Source organism: Antechinus flavipes, chromosome 4 (genome assembly GCF_016432865.1).
Source record: "Antechinus flavipes isolate AdamAnt ecotype Samford, QLD, Australia chromosome 4, AdamAnt_v2, whole genome shotgun sequence".
Taxonomy (NCBI): Eukaryota; Metazoa; Chordata; class Mammalia; order Dasyuromorphia; family Dasyuridae; genus Antechinus; species Antechinus flavipes.
This window is the reverse complement of record NC_067401.1, coordinates 474,730,952-474,755,071: the sequence shown is the minus strand read 5'-3', so window position 1 is coordinate 474,755,071 and position 24,120 is coordinate 474,730,952. Positions and strand designations below refer to the sequence as shown.

At 43.8% G+C, this 24,120-nt stretch overlaps 1 protein-coding gene across 6 annotated transcripts in view; it reads left to right on the top strand.

The window, feature by feature from the left end:
* The window catches only part of OSBPL9 (oxysterol binding protein like 9), a 134,849-nt gene that overhangs the window by 67,891 nt on the left and 42,838 nt on the right, over window positions 1-24,120 (top strand). For 5 of the 6 annotated variants that reach the window (XM_051999711.1, XM_051999708.1, XM_051999707.1 and 2 more), the window contains exon 4: window positions 6,909-6,985. In XM_051999711.1, coding sequence (XP_051855671.1) covers window positions 6,909-6,985 — 77 coding nt within the window. Of the gene's footprint in view, window positions 1-6,908; window positions 6,986-14,469; window positions 14,558-24,120 lie in introns of those variants that run through there. The other variant, XM_051999709.1, reaches the window with a different exon arrangement.

The window sequence follows — 24,120 nt, the reverse complement described above, 5'->3', positions numbered from 1 at the left end:
GCCCTTCCTCCTCCCTCCCCCAGCACTCAGCAGATAGTAGACTGTTAAATGTTTACTGAATGCACAAGATGATTCAGCCTATTCCTTCAGAGAGGCAGGGAGGCCCAGGGGAACAAATCAGAGCTCAGAGCCTTTCACTCCCCATGTCACCAGGCTGTTTCCTCATCTGTGAAATGAGGGAGGGCCCTGGACTCACCGCTTCCCAAGGCTCCTTCCGTCTCCAGACCTATGATTTTTTGGCTATGGAGACAAAAAGTTAAGAGGAGGTTTGGGAATGAATGCTTGAGGCTCCCTGAGAAGTCAGTAAGAGGGAGATGCTCACTGAGCCGTTCTTCCCTTGTGCTATTTTGTACGTGCCGATAGATCTCCCCAGATAAAACGGAAGCTCCTTGGGGACAAGGACCATTTCACTTTTGTCTCTGTATCCTTAGCACCGGGTAGCGTCAGACATGAAATCGGGCCTTCACAAATGCTTTTTGTTGTCCCTTGGTAAGGGACTCTTGCCACAGTAGCAGTTCTGTAAGAGGGCAGCAGTTTGCCCCACAACATTGTCTGTGTGCGGGAACAGAAGCCAGCAGCCCCTTGAGGAAGGACAGACTCAGTGCTCTGAAACTGCCAGGAGCATTCGGAGGCAGGCGTGTTAGAGCAACTGTTACAGTAAATCCTTTACAGTCTGTAGTTTTGTCTGTATCAGAAAATGAGATCTTTTCAATGATTTCATAAATTCTTACTCTTATTGAAAGCAAAAATAATGACAGGAAGTAGGAAGTATGATTAGACAAATGTGGACAAGAGATAAAGAAGCTAAAATTAGAAAATACTTTTGAAAAACAGTATTTTCTTGGAGGGACATTTTGTTTTTCTTTTAAAAACATATCCTGTGTGTTGCCTTATATGGTCAGCACTGCAGGGAGTGCCCTAGTATTTCCTTTCCTCATAATCTAGCCCTAGTTTCATTGTTCAGAAAGCTACTAGTAAGCTAAAATTTCTCAAAGGGTGAAATCTAGGGAGACTTTGAAAAAGACCAGAATAGGGTTGGAAGGGCCAACTTTACTTAGCTTTATTTCCTCCGACATTTTCATTTTACAGTTAAGAAAACTAAAGCTAAATAATCAATCGGTCAAAGAGATTTCACAGAAATTCAAAAAGGATTAAAGGGAGACCTGAAGGCCATATAGGCCTCCCATTCCTGAGCAAGGATCCTGGTCCACTCTTTGAAGACCTGAGGGGAAGCCCATCATCCCCCTTCTCCCAAACTAGATCATTTCAGGCTCTGATTGTCAACAGGTTTCCCATGATCAGGCCTAGTCTGTCTTTTTCCACCTTCTCCTTGCACCTCGTTCTGGCCTGTGTAGTCACACAGAACAAGTCGAAGCCCTCCTGCAGGTGGAGCCCTTTATATCAATGAAGAAAACTTTGGGGTTTCTCTTCATCCTTCTCCAAGTTAAACGTCCACAGTTCTTTTAGCTAATCTCATCACCCTGGTGCCCTTCTCCAGACTTCTATAACTTATTGATATTAGATATAAGGCCTTGAGAATGGGCCCTATCAGGGCTAACCATTAGGTAGCAGAACTAGGATTTGAACCCAATATGAAATTTGACCCCAGATATGAAAAAGATGAGAAGAGTTGGGGCTCTTGGGACTGGTGGACCCTGGGAAAGAAATTTTCTAGCGTGGGAAGAGAGCTGGATTTGGAGTCCGAGGACCCAGATTTGAGTCTGGTCTCTGGTATTTAGCATCTGTGTGATCTTCCTGTTTTCATGTTCCTCTCTAAAATGAGGAGGGGCAGACAAGACTATCTCTAAGGTCCCTTCCAATTCCAACCTTCTGTGAGGTCGGGGCTGGTAGGAGCGAGTTGGAGACAAAGCCCAAAGGCTGAAATAGAAATAGTTCTCTCGGGTCAAACTCATTCAGAACTTAATTGATCCTAGTCTTGAGTTATCTTGGATCTTCCGCTTTCCCTCAGCGCCATTCATGGTAAAAGGGTTTGGTAACAGCAATAAGCCTAAACTGTAAAGGTTGGATCTCTAAGATAAGCAGGCGCAGTATTTGGGTAGCCTGCATGGAATGTTCCAGATAAAAATTAATTAGAAAGGCCGCTCAAATCTCCCTTGGAATGTGGCTTGGCCCACTGGAGCAGTAAGTGAAGGAATAGGAAGATAAAGAGATAAGTGGGGAATGTGTCTGATTGGGGCAGGGAGAGAGCATGAGAAACCCACTTCCATCACCCTTCGATGACCAGCTGGAGAGGACAGCAGGGTCACCCACTGCAGTGATCTTTGCCTGGCACCTTCGTGATAGAGAGGGACTGGACAAAGAGATGGTTGTGGAAAACAGACTTGGGATCAGCTGTGGGGATGAGATAACAAAGGCTCAAACAAGAGCTTTGATCTGTGAATATTAAGCACCTACTACACGCAAAGCAAATTGCCAGATACTAAGGTAGTTGCTCAATGACATCATTGTTGGGGGCAAGGTACAATGTTTCCACCTGTGGCTGATGACCAATAGGCATTTAGCAGACTGCCACAGGCCGGGCACAGAGTCCATATGATTATTTAGGATAGAGATGGCTCTCAATTTGAACATCTCATGTTTCTTATGAGCTCCTTCTTTGATGCAAGCATGGCATGCTGGGCAGTCCTGTGCCAGTTTCTCCTTTGTCTCACACTTAAATCCAGAGTTCTTCACAAAGACCTTGCAGGTATCCTTGTATCACTTCTGACTTCACAGGAGTGTTTGCCTTATGTGAGTTTTCTGTAAAATAATCTTTTAGGCAAGCATATATCTAGCATCCACACAGTGTGGCCTGCCCATCGGAGCTGCGCTCTCTGCAGTAGAGTTAGGGAGTTTGACAGTTTGGCTCTAGAAAGGACCTCGGTGTCTAGAACCTTACTTGCCAGGTGATCCTTAGAGTCTTCCTAAGACAGTTCAGTGGAAGTGATTTCCTGGCACAGCACTGGTAGACGGTCCAAGTTTTACAGGTACCCAACAATGAGGAGAGCACAGTGGCTCTGTGGATCTCCACTTTGGTAGGCAGTCTAAGACCTTTCCTCTCCCACACTTTCCTTTAGAGCCTCCTATAAACACTGAGCTAGCTCTGGCAGTGCTTGCTTCAACCTCATCATTTATGTGTATATGTCAAGAAAAGACACTGCCAAGGTAAGTGAACTTAAATTCAGAATTTCTCCATGTACGGTTACCAGTGGTTCAATATATGGTTAGGATGGTGCTGGGTACTGAAGAACCTTTTTTTTCTCGGTATAAATACAGTCAGGCCAAAGTTAGTACAAGCAACAGATCAACAATCCATGCTTTGTTGCATCCCGGCCTCAGAGGCTACATTGAGCAACCTCTCGTCATCCAACAAAAGGCGTGCACCGACCCTCCCTCCTCTTTAACCTTGGCTTGTAGCTTTTTTAAGTTAAGTAAGTTGAAGTTGGTGCTTTTTCGTCTTCATTGAAGGCGTCTGATGCCACTGCTGGAAACCTCTTGCTAAAAAGCAAGTGCACAGACAGCCCTGCTCTGCTCCACTGGGGACTAAGAAAGTGTGAGGGCATTGTCCATTATCCAGAACCCCTGTGAGCATCATGGAACTGACGTACAATTCCGATTTGCAATTGCTCATGATGGTATCAAAGACTTTGTTCGGATCGACTCATTGTTTACAGACCTCTGTTCCATTTTTGGCATTTCTCTTGGAGTTGTCGAGCAGCAAACGCCGGATCGACTGTTTGTCAGCCCTTTCTGAGGCCACGCTGCCTCTCAGTTAGAGGTGGAGGATCGGACTCCTAAGAATGAGTCGGGCAAGAATTTTGTTGGAAGTGACTAAGAGAAAGACCCACCTGTGAGTGTCATAAGGCAATCTCTTTTTCCTAATGGACAGTGAAGGCATCCTTGAACTCTTGGGGAATAATAACTTCCTCTTCCCACATAACACAGAAAATTTCACTCAACTTTTGTATGAGTTGTGGGCCCCTGTCTTGTAAACTCAGCTGGAATAGAATCAGCAACAGGTGCTTTGCCATAGGAGAGGAGCTTAATGGTATTCAAAACCTGTTCTTCAGTTGGAAGTTTGACTAGAGAGTTAGGTTTAATTTCAATTTGATATACATGGTCAGTCGCTTCAGCATTGGTTGATGAGTGTTGAGAACATTATGAAAGTGTTTAGCCCATCTCTTCAGAATCATGTCCTTAATATTAATGCAGCTCAATCAGTGTTGAGTGGTTGAGATGCATCATAGGTCTTTAATCAATAAATAGCCTTGAGGGCATCATAAAAGCACTTTGGATTGTTACTATCAGCATAAAACAGTTTTTTGGCAAGAATCTTGCATCTCCCTAAGCTTCATTTGTATCTTACTTTTCATAAAGTTAAATGTTGCCTTCTTGGTTATGGACAAATTATCCTACTACTAAACTCTGTGGAGTTCTCGTTTTTCATTTAGCGACTTCTGAATTTCCCCATTATTTTCATCAAATCAATCCTGATGTTTGTGAGTATTCTGACCCAGATGAGTAAATGCAGTGCTGTACACCAAATCTCTGAAAATTGCTCATTTTTTCCTCCTCCACTGTGAGTTGGCTTAGCTTTTCCTCCACATTAGCAGCAAACTTCATGCTTGGAAAAGTGCTCTAGTTTGTTGACATTAAACTTTCTGGTGTTCTTCTTGCCTTGGGGCTACTGCTTTTGTTGAATGTGAATGTTTAGTTGCAGAGGATATCATGATTAGTCCATCATTCTTTGCCACATATCGCCTTCGTCACTCTCACATCCTGTCTGTCTCTAGTGTTTCCTGTGAGGGTGCACCCATGAAGTTTTATGGCATTAGGTAAATGGAAGACAGTGTTGGTGATGAGAAAGTCACGAGACACACGGGTCTTCAGTAGTAAGTGACCATTGCTGTGGCTGATTCTGTTCCTCCCAAGGACTCTGCCATTTCCGGTCGTCTGTGCCAACTCTTGTATTAAAGTCACCCCGATTGCAAGCTTTTCCTCCTTCAGTACATAGATGATGAAGGTCTCCCAGGTTTTCGTAACCTTATTCTTTGACCTCATCAGGGTTCATCATGGTGGGAACATAGCACTCATGATGGTGGCACGGTGTTTTCCTGCAAATGGCAATTGCATTGTCATGAGTTTCTCATCTGGTTTTCCTGTCTGTCTGCCTGCTCTTTCTCACTCTCCTTTGGTAGATCTTCATCACTCTCTAACAGGGGGTGTCCTTCAAGGTTCTTTTCTGGGTTCTCTTCTTTATAGATTTTGATTTTCTCTTAAGCTCTCATGAATTAAATGGTCATCTCTATGCAGATGAAGCATAGATGTATTGTCTACCTGTTGTCTCCCACATCAGAATATAAGCTTCTTGAGAGTAGAGACTGTGTTTTCTTGATATCCCCAGGTTTTTGGTACAGTTCCTGGCACGTAGTAACTGCTTAATAAGTGCTTTTAACAGTTAATTATTTTATTGATTTCCAATGAGTAAATGAATTTTCCTGGGGGATGAAATTAGAGCAGTGAAATCCGTTTTTAGGATTGTGAAGTCATAATAATATAAAAATGTCAGACTATGTGATCTTAAAGACTCCTAGCCCACAATTTTTTTTATCTTTTTGTTGTTCTTATTGGAATAAGACATTAGAGACCATTCCTAGTCTAATGCTCTAATTTTACATATGAGTTAATTGAGGTCCAGAGAAGTGAAGGGACTTTGCAAAATTGGTGATGATGAGAGATGGATGAATGGATGGATAGATTTAGAGAACAGCTAATGGACTAAAATGCAGACTTCTTGACTCCTCTTGTTACCTTCCTTTTTAAAAAATTGAATTGAATTTTAAAACTTAGGATTACTATAAAGCTTTTCAATCTTTTGAGGCTGATAAGGAAGAAATAGGGAAACTCAGCAACAAATATGTTTGTTCTTCCTGGAGCCTGGGACCAGATGTGCTATCTCTGCTCAATTTCATGTGCTCCTAGGCCCACGCACCATAGTGGATAGTGTGTTAGGCCAAGAGACAGGAAGGAGAGAAGGAAGTTCAAATCCAGCTTCAGACATCGACCAGGTGTGTTTGCCTCAGTTTCCTCATCTACAGAATGAGCTGGAGAAGGAAATGGTAAACTATTCCCAGATCTCTGACCACAAAACCCCAAATTGGGTCACAAAAAAGTCAGTTGTCATTTGTTCTGCATTTTCAGAGGACAACAACGTCAGGGAGGTGATGCCGTGATATACAAGTGAGTTAGATTTAAGTGAGGGAGGGCTGGGCAAGGTCCCCTACCTTGCTTTCCTTTCCAGAGTCATCTGAGTCCAGTGGCCAGAGAGATCAAGACTATAGATGTCCCTGGGTGAAATGGGAGACGTAGGCCTTTTTAAGCTAAGGTCTTCAAAAGAGTTCAATTTGACTGAAGCTGCACCCATTCAGTGATTGAAGCTAGGTGGCAACTGAGGCAAAAAATCTTCTTTCACCCAGTCAAAAAAGAAAATAAAAATTAGAAATCTAAGTAAATGAATCTGGGAGGGGAAGAGCAAATGGGGGTTGATCTAGGACTCAGTGGTGTCTAAGAAGAATCAGATTGATTTTGGTTTAAGGTTTGGTCCTTAAGCGTCACACAATCCTGAAAATGACTAAACAGCTGAGGCAACAAAAGGATGGGAGTCCAGCCCCTTCATTTTGCAGATTTGCACCTTAGGAGGGAAGGTGCAAACTTTCCAAAGGGGATTAAGTGGAAGTGAGTTAGCCACTCCGGATTCCAGAGTTGGAGAGGGCTGTTAAAATGAAATTCTGTTCTAATTGGAACATCCTATAACATTGGCGCAGCAGGTGTGAACTTGTGTGAACTTGTAATGTTAAAAAATGTATTGTTGATGTTTAAGGCGATAAAAATATAATCTTCTTTCACAGCTCGAGATGCTGATGAGAGAGAGAAGTGGATTCAGGCCTTAGAAGAGACCATCCTCCGGCATACACTTCAGCTCCAGGTAAAGCTTTTTCAATAACTCCGTGGTTCCAGGACATGGAATGCATAATGGGGCCGAGGTGGTGAGATTATCTTGCATTAGTGCTTGGCTCCTTCCAGTGTATCATCATAGATCTGATTGATTGGACTATTGAAGGTTCTGTGATGGAAATGGAAACCTCCTGTTTAACAGCTATCTGTAAGTTTATAGTGGAAAATGTGTGGCCAGTGAAATCCTATGAGAGCAGTCTATCTTTTCCATCGTTACTAAGCTGATGTCTTCATTTTGGGCCCATGGGATGCCTGAAATAAAAGAACCACACGACGGCCTGGTGCTTAATGACCACGTCTTGGAAAGCCAGCTGTGGGTTGGCGATCGTTTCCCCAAGGCTATAGTCATAGATGCCTGCTAATTATGATGTTTATGATCTGGATCACTAAGTTAAGAAAAAGAAGATTTTTAACAATCTTTCTCTTACTGCTTTGGTCATGCTGTAGCAGTGGTTTTTTTAAAAGCACCCTTGATATTGATTCCTATTTTTGGCATTTTTGAGGCCCTTCTGAGTGACAGAAGGAACAGCACACTTCACTTTGTTTCCAGTTGGTAGTGAAAAGGATCCGAGGGAGAGAGAATACTCTATGCTCGCATAGCCTGGCTTCAGCCTTCTGGCTTGGCTTCTCTGCTCCAAGTCCCCTCTGCACCAGCCAGATTTGTGCGCTCCTTGTTCTTTCTTGCTCCGAGTCCCTCCACAAGTGCTTTTTGCTTTCCTGTACACTGTGTTCCGTAATACACCTCCCCGGTGTGAGCTGTATCCGTGTTTTTGGCACCACTCATTCAGGTGCCCCTTCCTCAGGGTCGCCGGCCTACCATACGGTGGAGCTTTTTTTTCCTTCTCAATTCATGTCGCTCATGGTCCACCCCAACCATCTGGACTGTGTCATATACTTACCTCGCATTGGACTTTGTGTGGGTTTGTCCAGCATCACTCCCTTAAAAGACTGCGGTTTTTTATTGTAATCTCCTTGGTAGCATAGATCCGATTGGTTGGACTTTAGAAGGTGTCAAGTCTTGGTGAAAAGAAATCTGATTTGAACAAACTTCTTTTCGTTCTGGATCCTTTCCTCTGTCCTTTCTTTCCCTAAGGCCTCCCTCCATACCACCCAACACAGTAGCCCAGGATGAATCATCCTCTTTGCCATCATCACTTAATAATGAGAAGTGGCCAAAGGATGGGCCTGGAATCGGGACGACCGGACACTTACTGGCTGGGAGACTCCAGGCCAATCACTTAGCCGCTGTCTTTCTCAGTTTCCTCAACTGTAAAATGGCAGTAATATAGCATGTGCCTCCTAAGATTGTTTTGAGGATCAAAAGAAATCCTATTTATGAAGACCTTAGCACTGGGCCTTACATATAGTACGTGCTCAGTAAATGCTTGTTCCCTCGCCTTTCCATAAACAGAATGGTGAGTGTTTTCTTCCAGCCCTCCCTATTTTTTTAGGGAGTTCAGCACCTGACTCTGTTTTCTTCTTCCTCTTAACTCTTGCCCTTATTTTAGGAGATTTCAGAATTCATGTGGATGCTCCTCAAAACTTATCAGTTTTTCAGTCTCCTCAAATCTGTGGCCTCTTCCATACCCTCTCAGTCACCCGTAGGAGTGATGATGACACTTTGGTTCTCACCATTACTCATGAAGATTTCACTTCCTTAATCAAAAGCTCTAACGTTTCTCACATCTCTCTTTTTTAATATTTTATCTTTAAAAATATATGCAAAGATAGTTTTCAACATTCACCCTTGCAAAATCTTGTGTTCAAAATTTTTTCTCCCTCCCACCTCTCTTCCCTCTCTTTTAGACAGCAAGCAACCCAATATAGGTTAAACATGCCTCATATCTCTCTGATCCCAGCTTCCTTATGTCTCCCCTTTCTAAATCTTTAGACTTCTCTTTAGCTTTATTTCGATCTCCAATCCTTCTATCCTTCTGTCCTTTCTCAGGCCTATTACAGAGCAGAACTAAACAAAAGCTTAGTCTTTACCATATTAAAAGTTTTTAAAGGATAGTACTGAGAGATAAAATTAGTTATCTGATTTAAAAAAAAACAAACACAACACTAACAAGTTTTGGTTTTTACAAATGTCAGGTAGCATGATGGAAAGCTACTTATTGATAAGTTTGTCACTTGCATGCTGAGCAATGGCCCCAAAAAAGTCCTTGAGGAAACCAGGGTATAATGCATGTCTTGAAAAATAGCAGCTGCTTGTCAAGTTGGGGTACTGAGTGCAAAGTCCTGCTGGCCACAACTTACACAGGCCAGAGAGTCAAAGCGCCACTATCACTGGGGCTCCCCTTTGAGCCCCAGAGCCTCAGGAATAGCAGTGTCCTGCAGCCATCCTTCTGGGAAGCAGCCCCCATGGCCAGGAGGCCTCCGGGGCTGCAGCCACAGCTTCCAAGACTCAGAAAGACAAATTTCTCTTCCCGGTCTTTGGCCTTTTCAAATCAAACAGGATTGGAAATGGCACAAGAGAAGAGGCTAGCACTGAGGACCACTGACTCGAGACTGAGCCCTTCCCCTGGACTGGGGGCTCCGGAGTGTCTTACTGTCTGTAGCCCTAGTACTCTCCACAGGCCTAGTCTTTTACAAACATGGAGGGGGAGGCCCAGAACTGAGAAGGGCTTGCCAAGGTAATAAGCGGCAGGGTCAGGAGGCCAGATTCTGTCTGCTTGTCACCAGGTCACGCCATCCGCTGAGCTAGGAAGGTGATTCTTTTCTGAAGTCAGAGACTTGCAGGACATATTATAATAACAAGCTTGTATATATAAGAAAAATAAAATGCACACTTTTAGGATAAGAACCAAAAAGCCATATACCTTTTAGCTCTTATTCTAAAAGTTGGCATTTTATTTTTCTCACATACGTAAGTTTGACTTAAAATAGTATTTGCTAAAGGTTTCCTGATCACTAAGCTTTAATCTTAATCCTGAACCAAAAAAATGTTCCTCCAAAATAAACAGAAACCTCTGTAGTTAGTTAAATAACCACTGTTACTTAGGGAATATATTACTTTGAGAAAAATTACTTAGAATTCCCATAAGTGGACATTTTAAATGTTTGCTATCAAGCATTTTGAGCAGTGACTGTCGAGCGCATCAGAAGCAGCTCTACTTTTGTCAAAAGCTGCGGATTATTTGATCAGAATGATGAGGCCAAAGTAGCAATTCCTAGTTTGAAATAAACTTGTGACAAATTCACAATGACTGTTCTCTTTCCCGAAGGCAAAGTATTTAGAAGTAGTTAGACAAAATGGAGAGGTGAAATAGTATGCAAGAGGAGTGGCAAATATGAAATAGAGTCGGAAGAGCACTAGGGTTATGGGAGAGCAATGGAAGAATCTATTAAAGGAATATGTCATGAGATGGGAGTTCACCATTGACTGGCAGGTTAGATCACAGAGAAGTTTAGCAGACTAAGCAGAGTTAGCTATGGGAGAAAAATGCCATTGAAAAGAATGAGGAGACAGAGAAAGTACCTCATAGCAGGGCTAGGTCTGAAAAGGACTTAGCATCTTCATCGGGGGCACATCTTTTTTATAGGGAAAAAATCTCCTTGAGGATTTCTTGGGGGAAGGGAAGTGTCAAGGAGCTCAGAGGGATGGAGCAAAGAGGAGCTAGGTGGAATACCTGGAATCAGATTCCAGACCTGTCTAAAGATATAATCAATATCTCAAATGTTGTTTAAAGAGGTTTGAGGGATAGACAATGGAGGCTGGGAGAATTTCAGCCTCACCATTATTCTACACAAACTGGATAGTCTGAGACTTGGTAATGCCGGATTATAGCTGGTTGCCAGATTTTTACTCTGAATCGATACCATTTTTTGGTATTCACTAAATTATCTTTCCAAGTTAGTTTTATGGCCTGTAGTTATAAAAGTAGTCTATCTTAAGACACGGTGCCTTCAGAGTTTGAAGGGGTCTGATGTCTGTGAGTTAAGTGAAGCCCTTCAGTTGAATGTACGTGACTGTAGAATCACAGTAGGTGTTCAGATCACTGGGAACCAAAGAAAACAGATTTAATGCCAAAGGAGAAATGGGAAGCAAAGTGTTAAGTGGAGGAAAAGGCACTTTTAAGGATTTGGATTCTGGCCTGGAGGTAGGACAGAGGCATCTGTAGAAGGAGTCCAGTGTGACAGGGTGGCAGCTCAGCTGGGAAGTTGAGACATCATTTTAATGATCTGGGTGGAGGTGATCGAGGTGCTAAGTGGTTGGCAGTAGGGATGGGAAAAAAAATCAAGACAGATGTGAGAATATTTGGAAAAACAGACAGAACTTGGTTGTGGAGGGGAAGCCACAAAAGCCAAGAAGGTTGCTAGGTTCAGGCAGTTGTCTGAAGGATGGCACAACTGATGGGAATTGGGCAGTTGTGAGGTTAACTGGTGTTTGTTGATTCCTCTATCATATGAAAGCCTTAGAACTTCTTTAGTCTCCCATGCAGCTGTTTGAATGTAATAGATAACTGGATAATATTAATTGTACGGTCAAAAACACCACGCATAAGAAATTTTATTAACCATTCTTTTTTCTAATTCTGTAATGCTTAAGTCTGTAGATAATGAATATTTGCACGAAAAGCATTTATTAATATTTACTATGTGCCTGAGGGGGCTCGAGTCCTGGCAATTGTCTACATCCGCTAAAAACTGATCAAATTGAAATGTTTGGTTTGTGTGAAGGCAGAGGTGGTTAAGTGGCAAAACCATTCCAGAAGCCCTAGAATGATAGATGAGTTTCCAGTGGAAAGTTTGTGTATGTTTGTATATGAGGGAAGAATGGGGGAGAGGGGAAAAAGAAAGATTGAGAATCAGTCCACAAGAGCTTAGGCGCCTACTACGCGAAGTGTAAAACTTCACATTTTTATTCTCATTGAGCTGAAGGAACCTTAGGCAACCTCTCCACTTTTAACACAACTTAATTATATGATAGGTTACACGGACCCTAAACAGCTAATGTGTGTATAGCTAATGCTTGAAAGCCACTGGTGTCAGGTGATTTGTTTGAATAGGGTCTGTGTGGTACATTTCCTAAATGGATTTTTTTATTAAAGGTGAAACTATCAGATACTCATGTTGTCCATTTTCCAAAATTAAAATGAACTTTTCTATTTTATTCTAAAATTTTCCTGATCCTGCCTTTTCCATGATTTATAGATTTTGTCAGTATATTTTACATATCCACATGGATCTGTGGTCAAGTTCATTGGGGAAATGCTGATATAGAGCAGTCCCTACAATTCTAGATAGGAAGTGGAACAAGGAGCGAGATGACGTCTGAAGGCTTTCAAGACTTAAAATAATCTTCTGAATCACATGGTTTAAATTACATACCATGTTTTTAAAGTTTTTTGTTTTTGTTTTTTTGCTGAGGCATTTGGGGTGCCCAGGGTCATACAGCTAGGAAGTGTTTGGTTTTTTCAGGGAAATTTCTGTTTTAGCTATGAACAGTATATGTTGGTTGATTAGATATAGAAGTAATTACTGAAAAAGCAATTGTTAGTGGTTAAAGGATTTGGGGAGGGGTTAAGAAAAAATTGTTCTGTTAATTTATTTTTTGTCTATAATGTCAAGTTTATATTTATTTACAAAAGCAAATCCTTTTTTAAAAATTCTAAATGTTACTTCATATATTTAAGAGTTAAAAAAAAAAGACAAACTATCTTCAGAATACTCCATTTAAGAGTATTGCCAAAAGCAAATCCTTTTTTAAAAATTCTAAATGTTACTTCATATATTTAAGAGTTAAAAAAAAGACAAACTATCTTCAGAATACTCCATTTAAGAGTATTGCCAGACCACCTCATTTCTCAAATGTATAGGAAACTGAGCCAAATTTAAAAAAAAAGTTGATAAATGATTTAAAAATATGATCTATGCCCAGAGGTTACAAAATCATGCATAGCCTTTGACCTAACACTACAAGTTATGAATCATAAAACAGATTTTTTTTTTTAAAGAAAAAGGAGTCATATTTGCAAAAACATTCGTAGCAGCTCTTTTCTCAGAGCGAAAGATTCAATTAGGAAATGTAGGAACAAACTGTGGCATGGAATACTATTGTTCTATCAGAAAAACCGGGAAAGTCCTCCATGAGCTCGAGCTAAGTGAAATGTACATAGTAATGAACTAAGTAATAGCAATATTGTGGGATGACCAGCTGGGAATGATTTTGCTATTCTCAGCAGTACAGAGATCCAAGACTATTCTGAAGGATTTGTGTTGAAAAATGCTATCCATACCTAGAAAAGGAGCTGATTGTGTCTAAATACAGAGCGTAGCAGACTTTTTTTTTTTAATTTAATTTTTTTTTCATGGGTTTTTTTTTGCGAAGTGGGAGACTTTTTTTTTTTTTGCAACATGCCTTTTATGAAAATGTTTTGCAGAAGTTGACAATGCCTTCTCAAGAGGGGGGAGGGTTGCGGAGGAAGGGGGAGATTCTGGAACTCAAAATTTTAAAAACAAATGTTTAAAAAATTGTTTTACATGTAAATGGGAAAAATAAAAATATTTAAAACTTTTAAAAAGAGTATTCCCAGTTTTAGATTTCTCGGTTACACATAAACCAAACGCTGCTGCCCTCTCAAAGTCTTCGTTCAGCAGTTAGGGAGTAAGTCATGTGTTTTTTGAGATTAGTGGCAGGGACCAGCTGGTGCTGTGGATACAATACGGCCGTCAACTCGGCACGATCTGAGTGCAAATCCAACGTTATCGGTGGGTCCCTGGGCAAATCACTTAACCTCTGCCCGCCTCAGTTACCTCTTCAGTAAAATGGGAACAAGAACCGCCCGGCCCGGAGAGCGGGATCAAGTGAGGCTCGGAGAGAAAGCCGAAGCCTGCGAATATGTTTGTTGTTATGGTGCCGGTGGGGTGAATCCCCTCCTAAAAGGTCGGCCCGAGGAGGGGGGAGTGGCTAATTCGGACTCGGGACCTCCGGGACCTGTGGTCCGAGACTGATCTTTAGGTACCCAAGAGCCCCCGGGGCTGGGGAAGGGGCGGGTCCTTAGGTCACCGAGTGCGCAGCTAAGGGAGGGGCGACTAGGGGAGTTCTGCGACTCTAGGCTTGTGTCATCCCAGGGCCTAGAACGCGACTGAGGGGGCCGGCCTCCTGGCAGTACTGAGGCTGAGTCTCGGGCTGTGCCGCCATGTTGGAAAAACCCGAAACCCGGGGGAGTTGGGGGGGAGGGGCGAAGTGTTCTCACAAGCGTCGGCGGCTCACCAATGGGCGGTGGGGGCGGTGCCCTAGCATGGCCCTGACCAATAGCCAGGCGCGTCTTTTCGGCCTCAGCCAATGGGGGCCGCGCCCGCGGGAGGAGGTGGTGGAGGGCGGTCTTTGGGGTGGGAAGGGGAGGGAATGGGGGAGGGAATGAGGGAGGGACGCTGTAGCGGCGCGAGCCGCTGGCTCCGCGTCCTCGGCTTCCCCCCCTTCGGCTGCCCCCGCCCCGCGCCGCCCTCGGCTGCCCCCAGCCGGTCGGGCCCGGGACTCGGACTGTTTGAGGGGCACCTCAGTTGCCGGATGGATCTTCTGAAGGTCTCTTGCAGCGTGAGTGCCCGCGGTAGGGGTGCGGTGGGGAATCCTGGGGGTGGGAGGGTTAGACCGGGGGTAGGGACGGAGGGGAGCTCCTCTGCGTCCCAAAGAAGCCGCGCGCGGGGTCCTGGAGGCCGAGTTGTCCCCTCCTTTCCCCCCCCCCCCCAAGTTCTCGGGCACCTGCGCCCGCGGAGGTGGAGGCGGGGCGGGAGAAGCGCAGTCTCGGCCTTCCCCTCGGCTTCCCCTGCCACCCCTTTCTTGGCCCTTCGGGCCCAGGGTCCGAACCTCCAAGGCCGTGGCGGGGCCCCGTTCGCTCATAGCGGAAGAAAGTTGGTGAGGGTGACTGCCCCTCGGGCTCCACAAGTCCGTGCAGCCCCTTGGTCTGGCGAGGTAGCTCCTGCGGCCCCTCTCCGCTGCGTGTCCTGGCTGTAGCGCCGGGCGCCCGGACTCCTGGTGCCGTGGCCGCAGTAAGAGCGCAGCCGGGACTTCTGCCGAGAGAAGCCCTGTTTGGTGAGGGATAAGCCGCGGAGGAGGAAGACAGCAGCCTCCGGCGGGGGCGGGAGAGGGTGGAAAGGGGTGATGTTGGGGTGAGTTCCCCCACCCGAAAACTACCCCGACGCTGACATCGCCAGACCGTGGGGAGGGATTAATACTTGGTGATCTTGAGAGAACTCAGAAGAAAAGTCGGCAGTGAGCATCTGTGAAGTGCTTACTGTATACCAAGCCATTGAGTATACTGTATATATACCAAGCCACTGAGGAAGCAACTCTAGGCTGTTGTGCAAAGTCCCAAAGACTGTGGGTTCTTGTCCGAGAAGGCGTGGATGCGTGCTGTCCACTTGTGAGGGACGGACACAGAAATCAGAGGCCTGACCCCAACGGGTGCTGGGAAGGGATTGTTCTGACATGCCTCCGTGGGCCTCACCCCAAACTTGACCCGTCCCAAAAGGAGACAAAAGGTGAAACTCAGGGTGACCTTTAAAGTGTGGCGGCATTGCTCCGCCGATTTGGGGGCACATTGTTTTTCCTCTTTCTGCACCCCGTGTCCACCCAAGTTCCTTCTGCTCCATAAATCTTTGTTGAATGGATCTCCGGGTCCTAGGCTTAGTTCTCTCCATAATCATGTGTATGCTGAATGGCGATTTTGATGTGCAGAAATCTTCCTGGGGAAAGGGTCTGTCAGAACATAGACTGGCCCCAAAGGCTTGCAGCAAAAGAGCCTGGAGAGCAGGAAGATCCAGCCGGGTGTAGCCTGGCAGCCCCCAGCAGGAGGCCCCCTGCTGCGAGTCTCTGAGCCGCCACCTTCTGCAGAGCCGTGCAGGGTGGGAGGCTGACAGCGGCAGGCTCTGGTGCAATCGGAAGCATTCCTCCAACCCTTGCTTTGTGCCAGGCACCATGCTGAGAGGCCCGGGAGTACACAGACAAAGCAGCTCACGGACACGCGTCTCTGAGATTCCTACTCTCTGAGGTTACTGTGAGAAATGTTGGGGCAGCCTGTGTGTGTGTACACACACGTGTAGGCCTTGCAGGGATTGGGAGATGAGTGGAGGGAGTATTACTGTCCTGACCCCAGGGGACAACTTGGGGTGTGGGTTTCATTGAGTATAGCTGGATTCCAGTGTGTGGGGAAGAAAGTAATATATGTAAGATGATTGGAAAAGTAGTAAGGGGCCAGATGGTGAAAAGCTTTAAACATCCAATAGTACTGTAGCCTAAAAATAATAGGTAGCCACTAGAATTTGAATTGGGGGGGGGGGGTCATAGGCCCAGTCCTGTGCTTTAGGGTAATCACTTCTATAGAAAATGGATGTGGTGCAATTGATCAGTCCTTTTTTGCAGAAGTTGAGTATGTAATGTGTCTGAGCAACTTTGAGTGTCTAATATGGAATGTTCAATGCCATGTCTAATGAGAGACTGGGATTCAGGGGAGCGACTGTGAACATGGTTCAGTGAAAAGGACTGGGAGGGAGTGGTCAGTGGGAAAGAGGAGAAACAACAGTGTTGATAAAACCCAGACAAGTGGTGTCTGCAGGGGAGTCAGAGGATCAGGAATGTTCTGTGCTACGGAGTTGTCCAGAAAAATGGGAGTTTAAAAGAAACCACGAAATTTGATTAATAATATTTAGGGACTCTATGATTTTTCATTAACTTGGCAGCTTTTCTTGCCTTGTGATTCAGTTCCCTGGGAAGAGGAAATAGGTTTTTACTGGACCCTTGTCCCAGAGTAGAAGTAGGCCTCTGTCACCCTACCTTGTTTCTTGCAGCTATCTGCAGGGGGAGGGGGAGAAGTATGTACAGGTGAGAAATGAAAGTGTGAAAGCTGAGAAAGTAAAGAGATTATTGCTCTGTGTTGTCTATACTAGAGTGGATGAGGAAGAAGTGGGGTGATGGTGGTCATTTGAGTGGGAGGTGTATTGGGAAGGGATGGATAGAACTTGGAGAATAGGAGGATGCAGAGGGTGACCACAAGCTTATCTTGCCAACAGAAAGAAATGTGGGAGTTGTAAGCATGGGTTTACATGGAAGAAGCCTGCAAAGTCTTAGCAAAAAGGTCTGGTCTGACCTCCTTCCTGCCATTCTTGACCATCACCCAAGTTGAGCCCTTCTTGGCTTCTTTCCTAGCCTCTTTCAAGGGCCTCCATCTTCTCTTCCCTTCCCTCTCGCCTTTTCTCCTAAAGCCCCAACCAGACCGTGTCCATCCTGGACTAGGTACAAGCTCCTTTGCTCAGCATTGAAAGCACTTTGCAGAATGACTCCGGCCCACCTGCACATTCTCCCCCACCCACCCACCCCCATGCACCCCGCAGTGCTGCCATGGTGACATCATCTCCTGGTCCTCTCCCTCCCTGCTTTTGTCCTTTGTGGGAAGCCCAAGGTTCTGATCTCCCCCTCCCCCTCCCCCCCCCGAGTACTTGGGGGGGGGGAGGGCCACCTCACATTTCCTCTTATATGCTGCTCCTTTGGGACCAGTGAGTATTTTTATGTTTTGCTTGGGAAGTCCATAGTCCCTGGAACCTAAGACTTCATAGATCTTTGACATTTGCTTGTTGGACAGGAGTTTTAAAAGGATTCAAGAGGAATGAGGTTCTGGGGATTGAGACTAGTGTGAAGGGGAGCCAGGTTTGACCCTAACATTCCAGAGAGAGAGGCCATGGGAGTTGTCAGCCATTGGGACTTCTCTTAGGCCATTGCCAGGGGAGGGTCCTGGACATCTGCCCGTGGCTTGCTGGGCTTCTAACCTTTTCACTGCTGACGAGAATAAAGGCAAAGAACACCCGTGTGTCCAGCATGCCTCTGACACAAAGCTGGGATCCAGAAAGATCATTTCATCAAGTGACCACTTTGTGCCAGGCCTGGGGATAGCAAAGGCAGAAATGAAGTGGACCCCGTTTTCAGGAGTTTATGTGCTAATGGGGGAGCCCACATGCACATAAAAAGGTATACACAAAGGTGTGCCTAAAAGTAAAGCCTATTCTATCCCTCTCCCCTTTTCACTAAACTCCAGCCCCTTCCTATGGCCTCCCGGATCAGTATGAAATTCTTTGCTTGGCATTCCGAGCCCCTCACACCTTATACCTGCACCTCCTGGAACTTTGCAATCCAGTTAACTCTGTTCCTCTCACATGAGACTAACTCCTGACTGGGCATCTTCACTGCCTTGCCTTGCTTTCTCTCTCTCCTTATTGCTTCTTTCCTGGCTCCCCTGGCTTCAGTGTCTCAGCTAAAAGCTTGTTTTGCAAGAAGTCTTTCCTAAATTCCCTTAATTCTAGTTCCATATCTCTAAGGTTATCTCCAGCTTAATCTTTATATATCTTATTCGTACATAGTTCTTGGTATGTTCACTTCCCCATTAGCCTGCTCCTCAGGAGCATGAACTGTATTTGCCTTTCTTTCTGTCCCTGGCTCTTAGCAAATAGAAGGTGTTTAATGAATGACTGTTCATTTGAAAAGCTTTAAATGTCAGACAGTTTATATTTGATCTTAGATAGAATGGGATCTGCAGTAGTTTATCAGTAAAGTAGTAATACGCACAGTCTGGGGAATGCTCTGGCTGCTCTGTGAAGGAGAGAAAGGAAGGGGGAACCAGTCGGCCATTGCAGTGGCCCAGATGAGGGGTTGTAGAGAGCTGGAACTCTGGAGAAGTATCCTTGAAACAAGGTGTTAACTCAGTGGAACTGATGAGATAATGGGTCTCTAGTTCCCATATATACTTAATACTTAGCAAGGTGATGTCATGGTTCTCTAGTTCACACATATTCAGTATTATACTGTAATGATGTAATTGTAATAGGGTATTTAAACTGGGAACAAAGTCAGACTGGAGGGAGACTGGTTGAGACTGTTAGACGGCTGGAGGAGACTGGATCGGACTATGACAGATACAACTCTGTAAGAGACATTAACGACTTTGGACTCTATTCTTGTCCATTCTTGTGGTGTCTATCCTGCTGAGACCAAGGCCCTCCAGAAAGCTAGCCCGGACATTACAAGGGGTAATGGGCCTGACTAGTGAGGCAGCTCTTTGGAAATGGACTGATGTTTGAGGAGAGTGGGAGAGACCTGAGTAGGGGCCTCTCTAGGATATTTATGAAATGTCCAGTATCATATTGTGAGGCTAGTGTGCAGGCTGCAGATAGGGATCTGTAGATGCCTGAGGACAGAGTCACCTTGTCCTGGCCACTGATCCTCTTCTTTCTGGACACTACCTCCTAAATGTGGTACGTGGAACTAAACAGGGACTACTCCAGAGATGATCTGAGCAGGCCGTAAAAGATCCACTGCTAATCCCAGGCATCTGGCTTCTCCTCATTAAAGGGGGAAAAAGTTCAACAGAACCAGTCACCTCATCTGACGACATACACAACACAATGCTGTTCATCTTAGTCCTTTTCCTTATTTCTGCATCAGTTAATGAATCTTCCCTTATTTCTCTGATTTCCATACATTTATCACTTTGGTGATACAAAATGACTTTTCATTGTGCTTATGTGTCACAATGTGGTTAGCTATTTATCCATTTTAATCTATTTTAAAGTAGTCTCTCCTGAAGGGCCTGTACATATTTAAGAAGAGAGAGGGCAACAAGGGAAAAAGGAGACATCTCTTCATAGATGGTTTTTGGTTCTGTCACTGATGTCAGTTTAATTCAGTGTGTATTAAGTGCCTAATTCTGAATAAGGCACAGAAGTGCTGAGATATAAAAACTAAACCAATCTGCTCTAAGGAAGTGAACAGTCCACTGGAAATCATTTTCCATGATTCCTCTCCACCCAACTTAGTGTCCAAGTTGGACAGAATGATTATTGGGTAGATGGTCCTTGAGATTGACTATTAAAATGACTTACCTAAAATGTACTTTTTTTTCTGTTTAATTCAGCAAATCTACTTTTTAATGCTTATTTCTTCTGTGACTTTGTAATTTTTTTGCACACTAATTTTGTCCTCTGTAGTTCTATTCAAGGGATTGGATCAGCTGACTTCTAAGATATCAGCTTTAAATCTGTGCTTCTGTGGTCCTATTTGACTGTCTGCCTTGGGCCTAGCCCTATGCCAGATGACAGAAGGGTACCCAGAAGCATATTGATGATCCCTGGCCGGAAGATGTAGTCTTCTTGGGGACACAGTATGTAAGTGTAGGACAAATAAGGAGCAACAAAAAGCATTCTAATCAAGTTCCAATATTGGTAATCCCTTAGGATGTTAGAAAAAGGGAGGAAGGCTGCAAGTTAGAGAATGGATTTTAGAGTTGGAAGACTCCTTAAAGACAAACCCTTCCCTTCAAGCTGTTGTCCTGTGTTGTGCTTCCCCACTGCTTTTCCTCTTCTCAGCTCTTTAAAATTTGGTTTCTAAAGACATCATGCAACTGAAACTGCTCCCCCTAAGTTATTAGTGACCTCTGTAATTGTCGGATCTGATGTCCTTTCTCTCTGTGTCATCTGCTGTCACTGACCTCCTGTATACCTTCTCTTGATTTCTGTGAGGCAACGAGGGCCCAGCTGCTACTAGTGTGGAGTCCCCCAAAGTGTTAGCATTAGGCAGATGGGCGCATCATCAGACTTCAAACTGCCTGTGCATTCAAGTATGGGCAGCCACTTGAGGATTTCTTATTCATGTTCGTTGGAAACTGGCTCTTCTTCTCATCTGACGGCTCACTAGTCTCCTCAGCTTGTGTGGGGGATTCTGCCCTTCTCTCTGTATCCCTAGCTAGATATCCGCAGCTGCCTATGTGATAAGATCAGCCAAATGTACTACAGAAAATTCAGACTCAGTAAATCCAAAATGTGTTTCCCTAACCCCATGCTTTTCCAAAGTATACGTATGTAGGGAACACTATTCTTCTAGTCATTTCCCACTTGACTGTACTATGAACTTCATTGTCATGTCCATAAAACCAATCAACCTTGCTAGCAGAATGACCTTGGTCAGAATTAGTTAACGTTTCTGAATCTGTTTAATGAAATGAAATTGGACTAAGTGACTTCTTTCAGCTCCCATCCTTTAAATGACCAAATTATCTGGTGTTTTTCCAGATGAAGTGATATCTCTTTGGTAACTGCATGGAGAATAGATTGGAGTAGGGAAAGACTTGAGGCTAAGAGATCATTTCAGAGTCTTTAGGGGCAGTGGCCATGTCAGAGAAAAGAAGGAGATGTGAATGGATAGTTTCAGGCACCCGAAAAGATAAGTAGGATAAGGATAAAATGGAAGGTGAGTCCAATTTATGGTTGCAAATCCAGGTGAGTGAAAGTGCCTTTGGCACTGATGCACTCACCTTTGGCAGTTAGCCAGGATGGCCAATGTGTTCCTCCTAAGTCTTATCCTTAAATGTCCTCCTTTGAATCCTCATTATGTGGCCTGCCCTTCTATTCCATCTCTTATTTAAAAATGCAGCATTTCACATAGGAGGAGGGGAGGCAGAGGTGGGGCCAGAAGTGGTTGAAGCCGCCTGGGAGAAACTGTCACTCCCTGATTCCTGAACAACCTGCCCTTTTTAATGGAACCATAGCTTCCAGGCAGCTATACCACACTTTGGACTCATGAAATTTGGATTCCACTAACACATGAAGATCTTTCTCAAAAGAAATGTGTTATAGCCACACTTGTCCCAGCTATTTCTTGTAAAGTTGTAAAGTTGACTGTTTTTCCAACCTCAGTATTAAGATTTAATATTTACTATGCTCTACCTTATTAGCTTTGACCTAGTGCTTTAGCCTGTAATTATTTTTAAATTATAACTCATTCCAATTATAAAACTAGAATTGGGATGTTTAAATGTGTTTTCACATTTCAGTTAAAAATTTCCTTCAAAGATATTGCCATCAATAATGGCTGTCCTCTAAGGTATTATAAATATGATCAAAATCAAAATAAGATTGATATGGATGTAGGTTCCCAATTTCACTTTTCTCAGCCCATCCCCCATTCACCTCCAGGGACTCTTGGTCTTTCATTTACATCTAGAGGTGTTTCATTTTTATCTAGTATATCTCCAGCACTTGGCACATAATAAACATTCATTAAATGATTTTTGGTTGATCTTGTTTCCTAGCTGGAAACCTCTTACATCCTTGGAACTAACCCTGCTACAGCCTTTATAACAAAACATATTCATCCAGGTTGATCATACTTTTAAAAACTCACACATACTTGGAATAATTGTTGATTACAAATGGACCCCATTTAACCTGGCACAGGAATGCAGAAAGATGATAGACTGTATTTTCTTGATTTATTTCAAATGAGGCTGAAAGCCATTATGAAAACTAATTGGATTAATGATACTTAGCTACCTTTAATTGGACGTATTTGGATGAACACAACTTTAGTACCAGAGACATTGTTTTTGGATTTGACCCATGGGGTAGTAGTTGCAGGGAGGTCTTTATATTGTAAGCTTCCTTCGAGCAATCTCTGCCGGAGAGTTCTTCAACGTGGGTTCTGCTTCTACCTGCCACAAATGAAAACTCTGCCTCCCTTTGAAAAATTGCTCTCTCTGTGGCAAACCTGGGCTAGGTAGTGATGAGACTTTATCATCCCCGAGCGGGGGGGGGGGGTGGGGGTAGTGACTGGCCCGTCCAAGTTGTACTTCAGTGACGCAGTCTCTGAAGCATGAAGTCAGCTTCAACTTTTGAGGGTTTACCCAGGAAAAGGAATTAGAGGGGCCCAGCAGACCTTGGAGGTCCTTCCCAGCTCCAGGTAAAGTAATGAGTAGGGTTCTTTTTTGCCACTGTAAGTATCTCATGTTATACAAAGATCTGATGTTAAATTTCTGTAGCACTTTCTAGTTTGTTGCATTTTGTAGTTAGCTTTTCATAAGATCTATTCTCTTGAAGTCTCCTCATCCCTTATGATTTTTTAACCAGATTGTCACATGGAAAATGAAAGAATTCCTGTGGATCCCTTTTTAGCAGCTGAAATTTTTATGAATTCTTAGGATTCTTTTGAGCTGAGAATTTCCTAATGTTTGTTTGTGGGTCCCAACTCAATTCAATGGAAGGAGATGACTTGGTGATTGAAGGAGGTACATCAGAGGGTTCTTCCACTTGTTTATATCAGAGCAGAGTGTTGTTACTGCCTAGCCTACTTAGAGCATCCTGACCACATCATGTCCTGAAGGAAAAACTGCTACTGGTCGGGATGTCACATGGGGAAAAACTTTGCTCTGTTAGATGGTACAATTGATTCTTGGTAGATTTTCTTTCTTGGCTGCTGAGTCATAATCATCCTGGTGGATGTTGGCAAAAGGAACATGCAGGAAAAAAATGGAAGTCATCCATTTGGTTTGTCACCTTATTTCTTGAGTGACATTCCTGTTGTGTGGTTCAGAAATGGTGAGGAGTCACTGGAGAGATCTCTAGAAGCAAAGCAAAGTTTATTATACCTTCTAGGGAGAAGGGTGTCCCACCCATTTCAAAGGGAGGAAGCACCTCCTGAGGGCAGGGTTAACACTTTAATCCCTATCTCAGATACCCCTTCCCACCACTGACCCTCATCCTCTTTGGCTGAGGGTCTTACATTCTAAACGGGAATTACCCAAGAAATTGAACTTGACCTGTAAGTATATAGCTGCCCATATTTGATTGAAATAGGGAGAAAATGATGTCATGGGAATATAGCAGGAAGGGGACTTAAGTATGCCCTTAAATCAATGGTCAAAGTCCTTCAGGCCTACTCAAACTCTGAAATAGATGAAGCCTTACTCGATATTCACAACTGTCTTGAAAAAAAAATAGGCGTGTTGGCTAATTTTTAAGTGCTTCTAGGATTATTGTATTTATAGTTTAAATTCAGATTAGCAAAAAAAGTTCCTATTATATCCAAGGTACATGTGAAGTCCCAGGGACAAAAAACTAATGTCCCAACACTACTTTTACTTAACAAGCTTTAAAAGTTCTAATTTGAGGAAAATTGAAATGCTGGAGAATCTGAGCAAGATAGAGATTAAAGAACAATTTAATAATTTATTTAATGGAGAGATTTACTGGGACCAAATGGGTCACTTATCCTCTCAAAGAATCCAGCACAGGCTGTGGAATCTTGGAATACAAGATTCTTTTATAGGGTAACAAGAACAATTA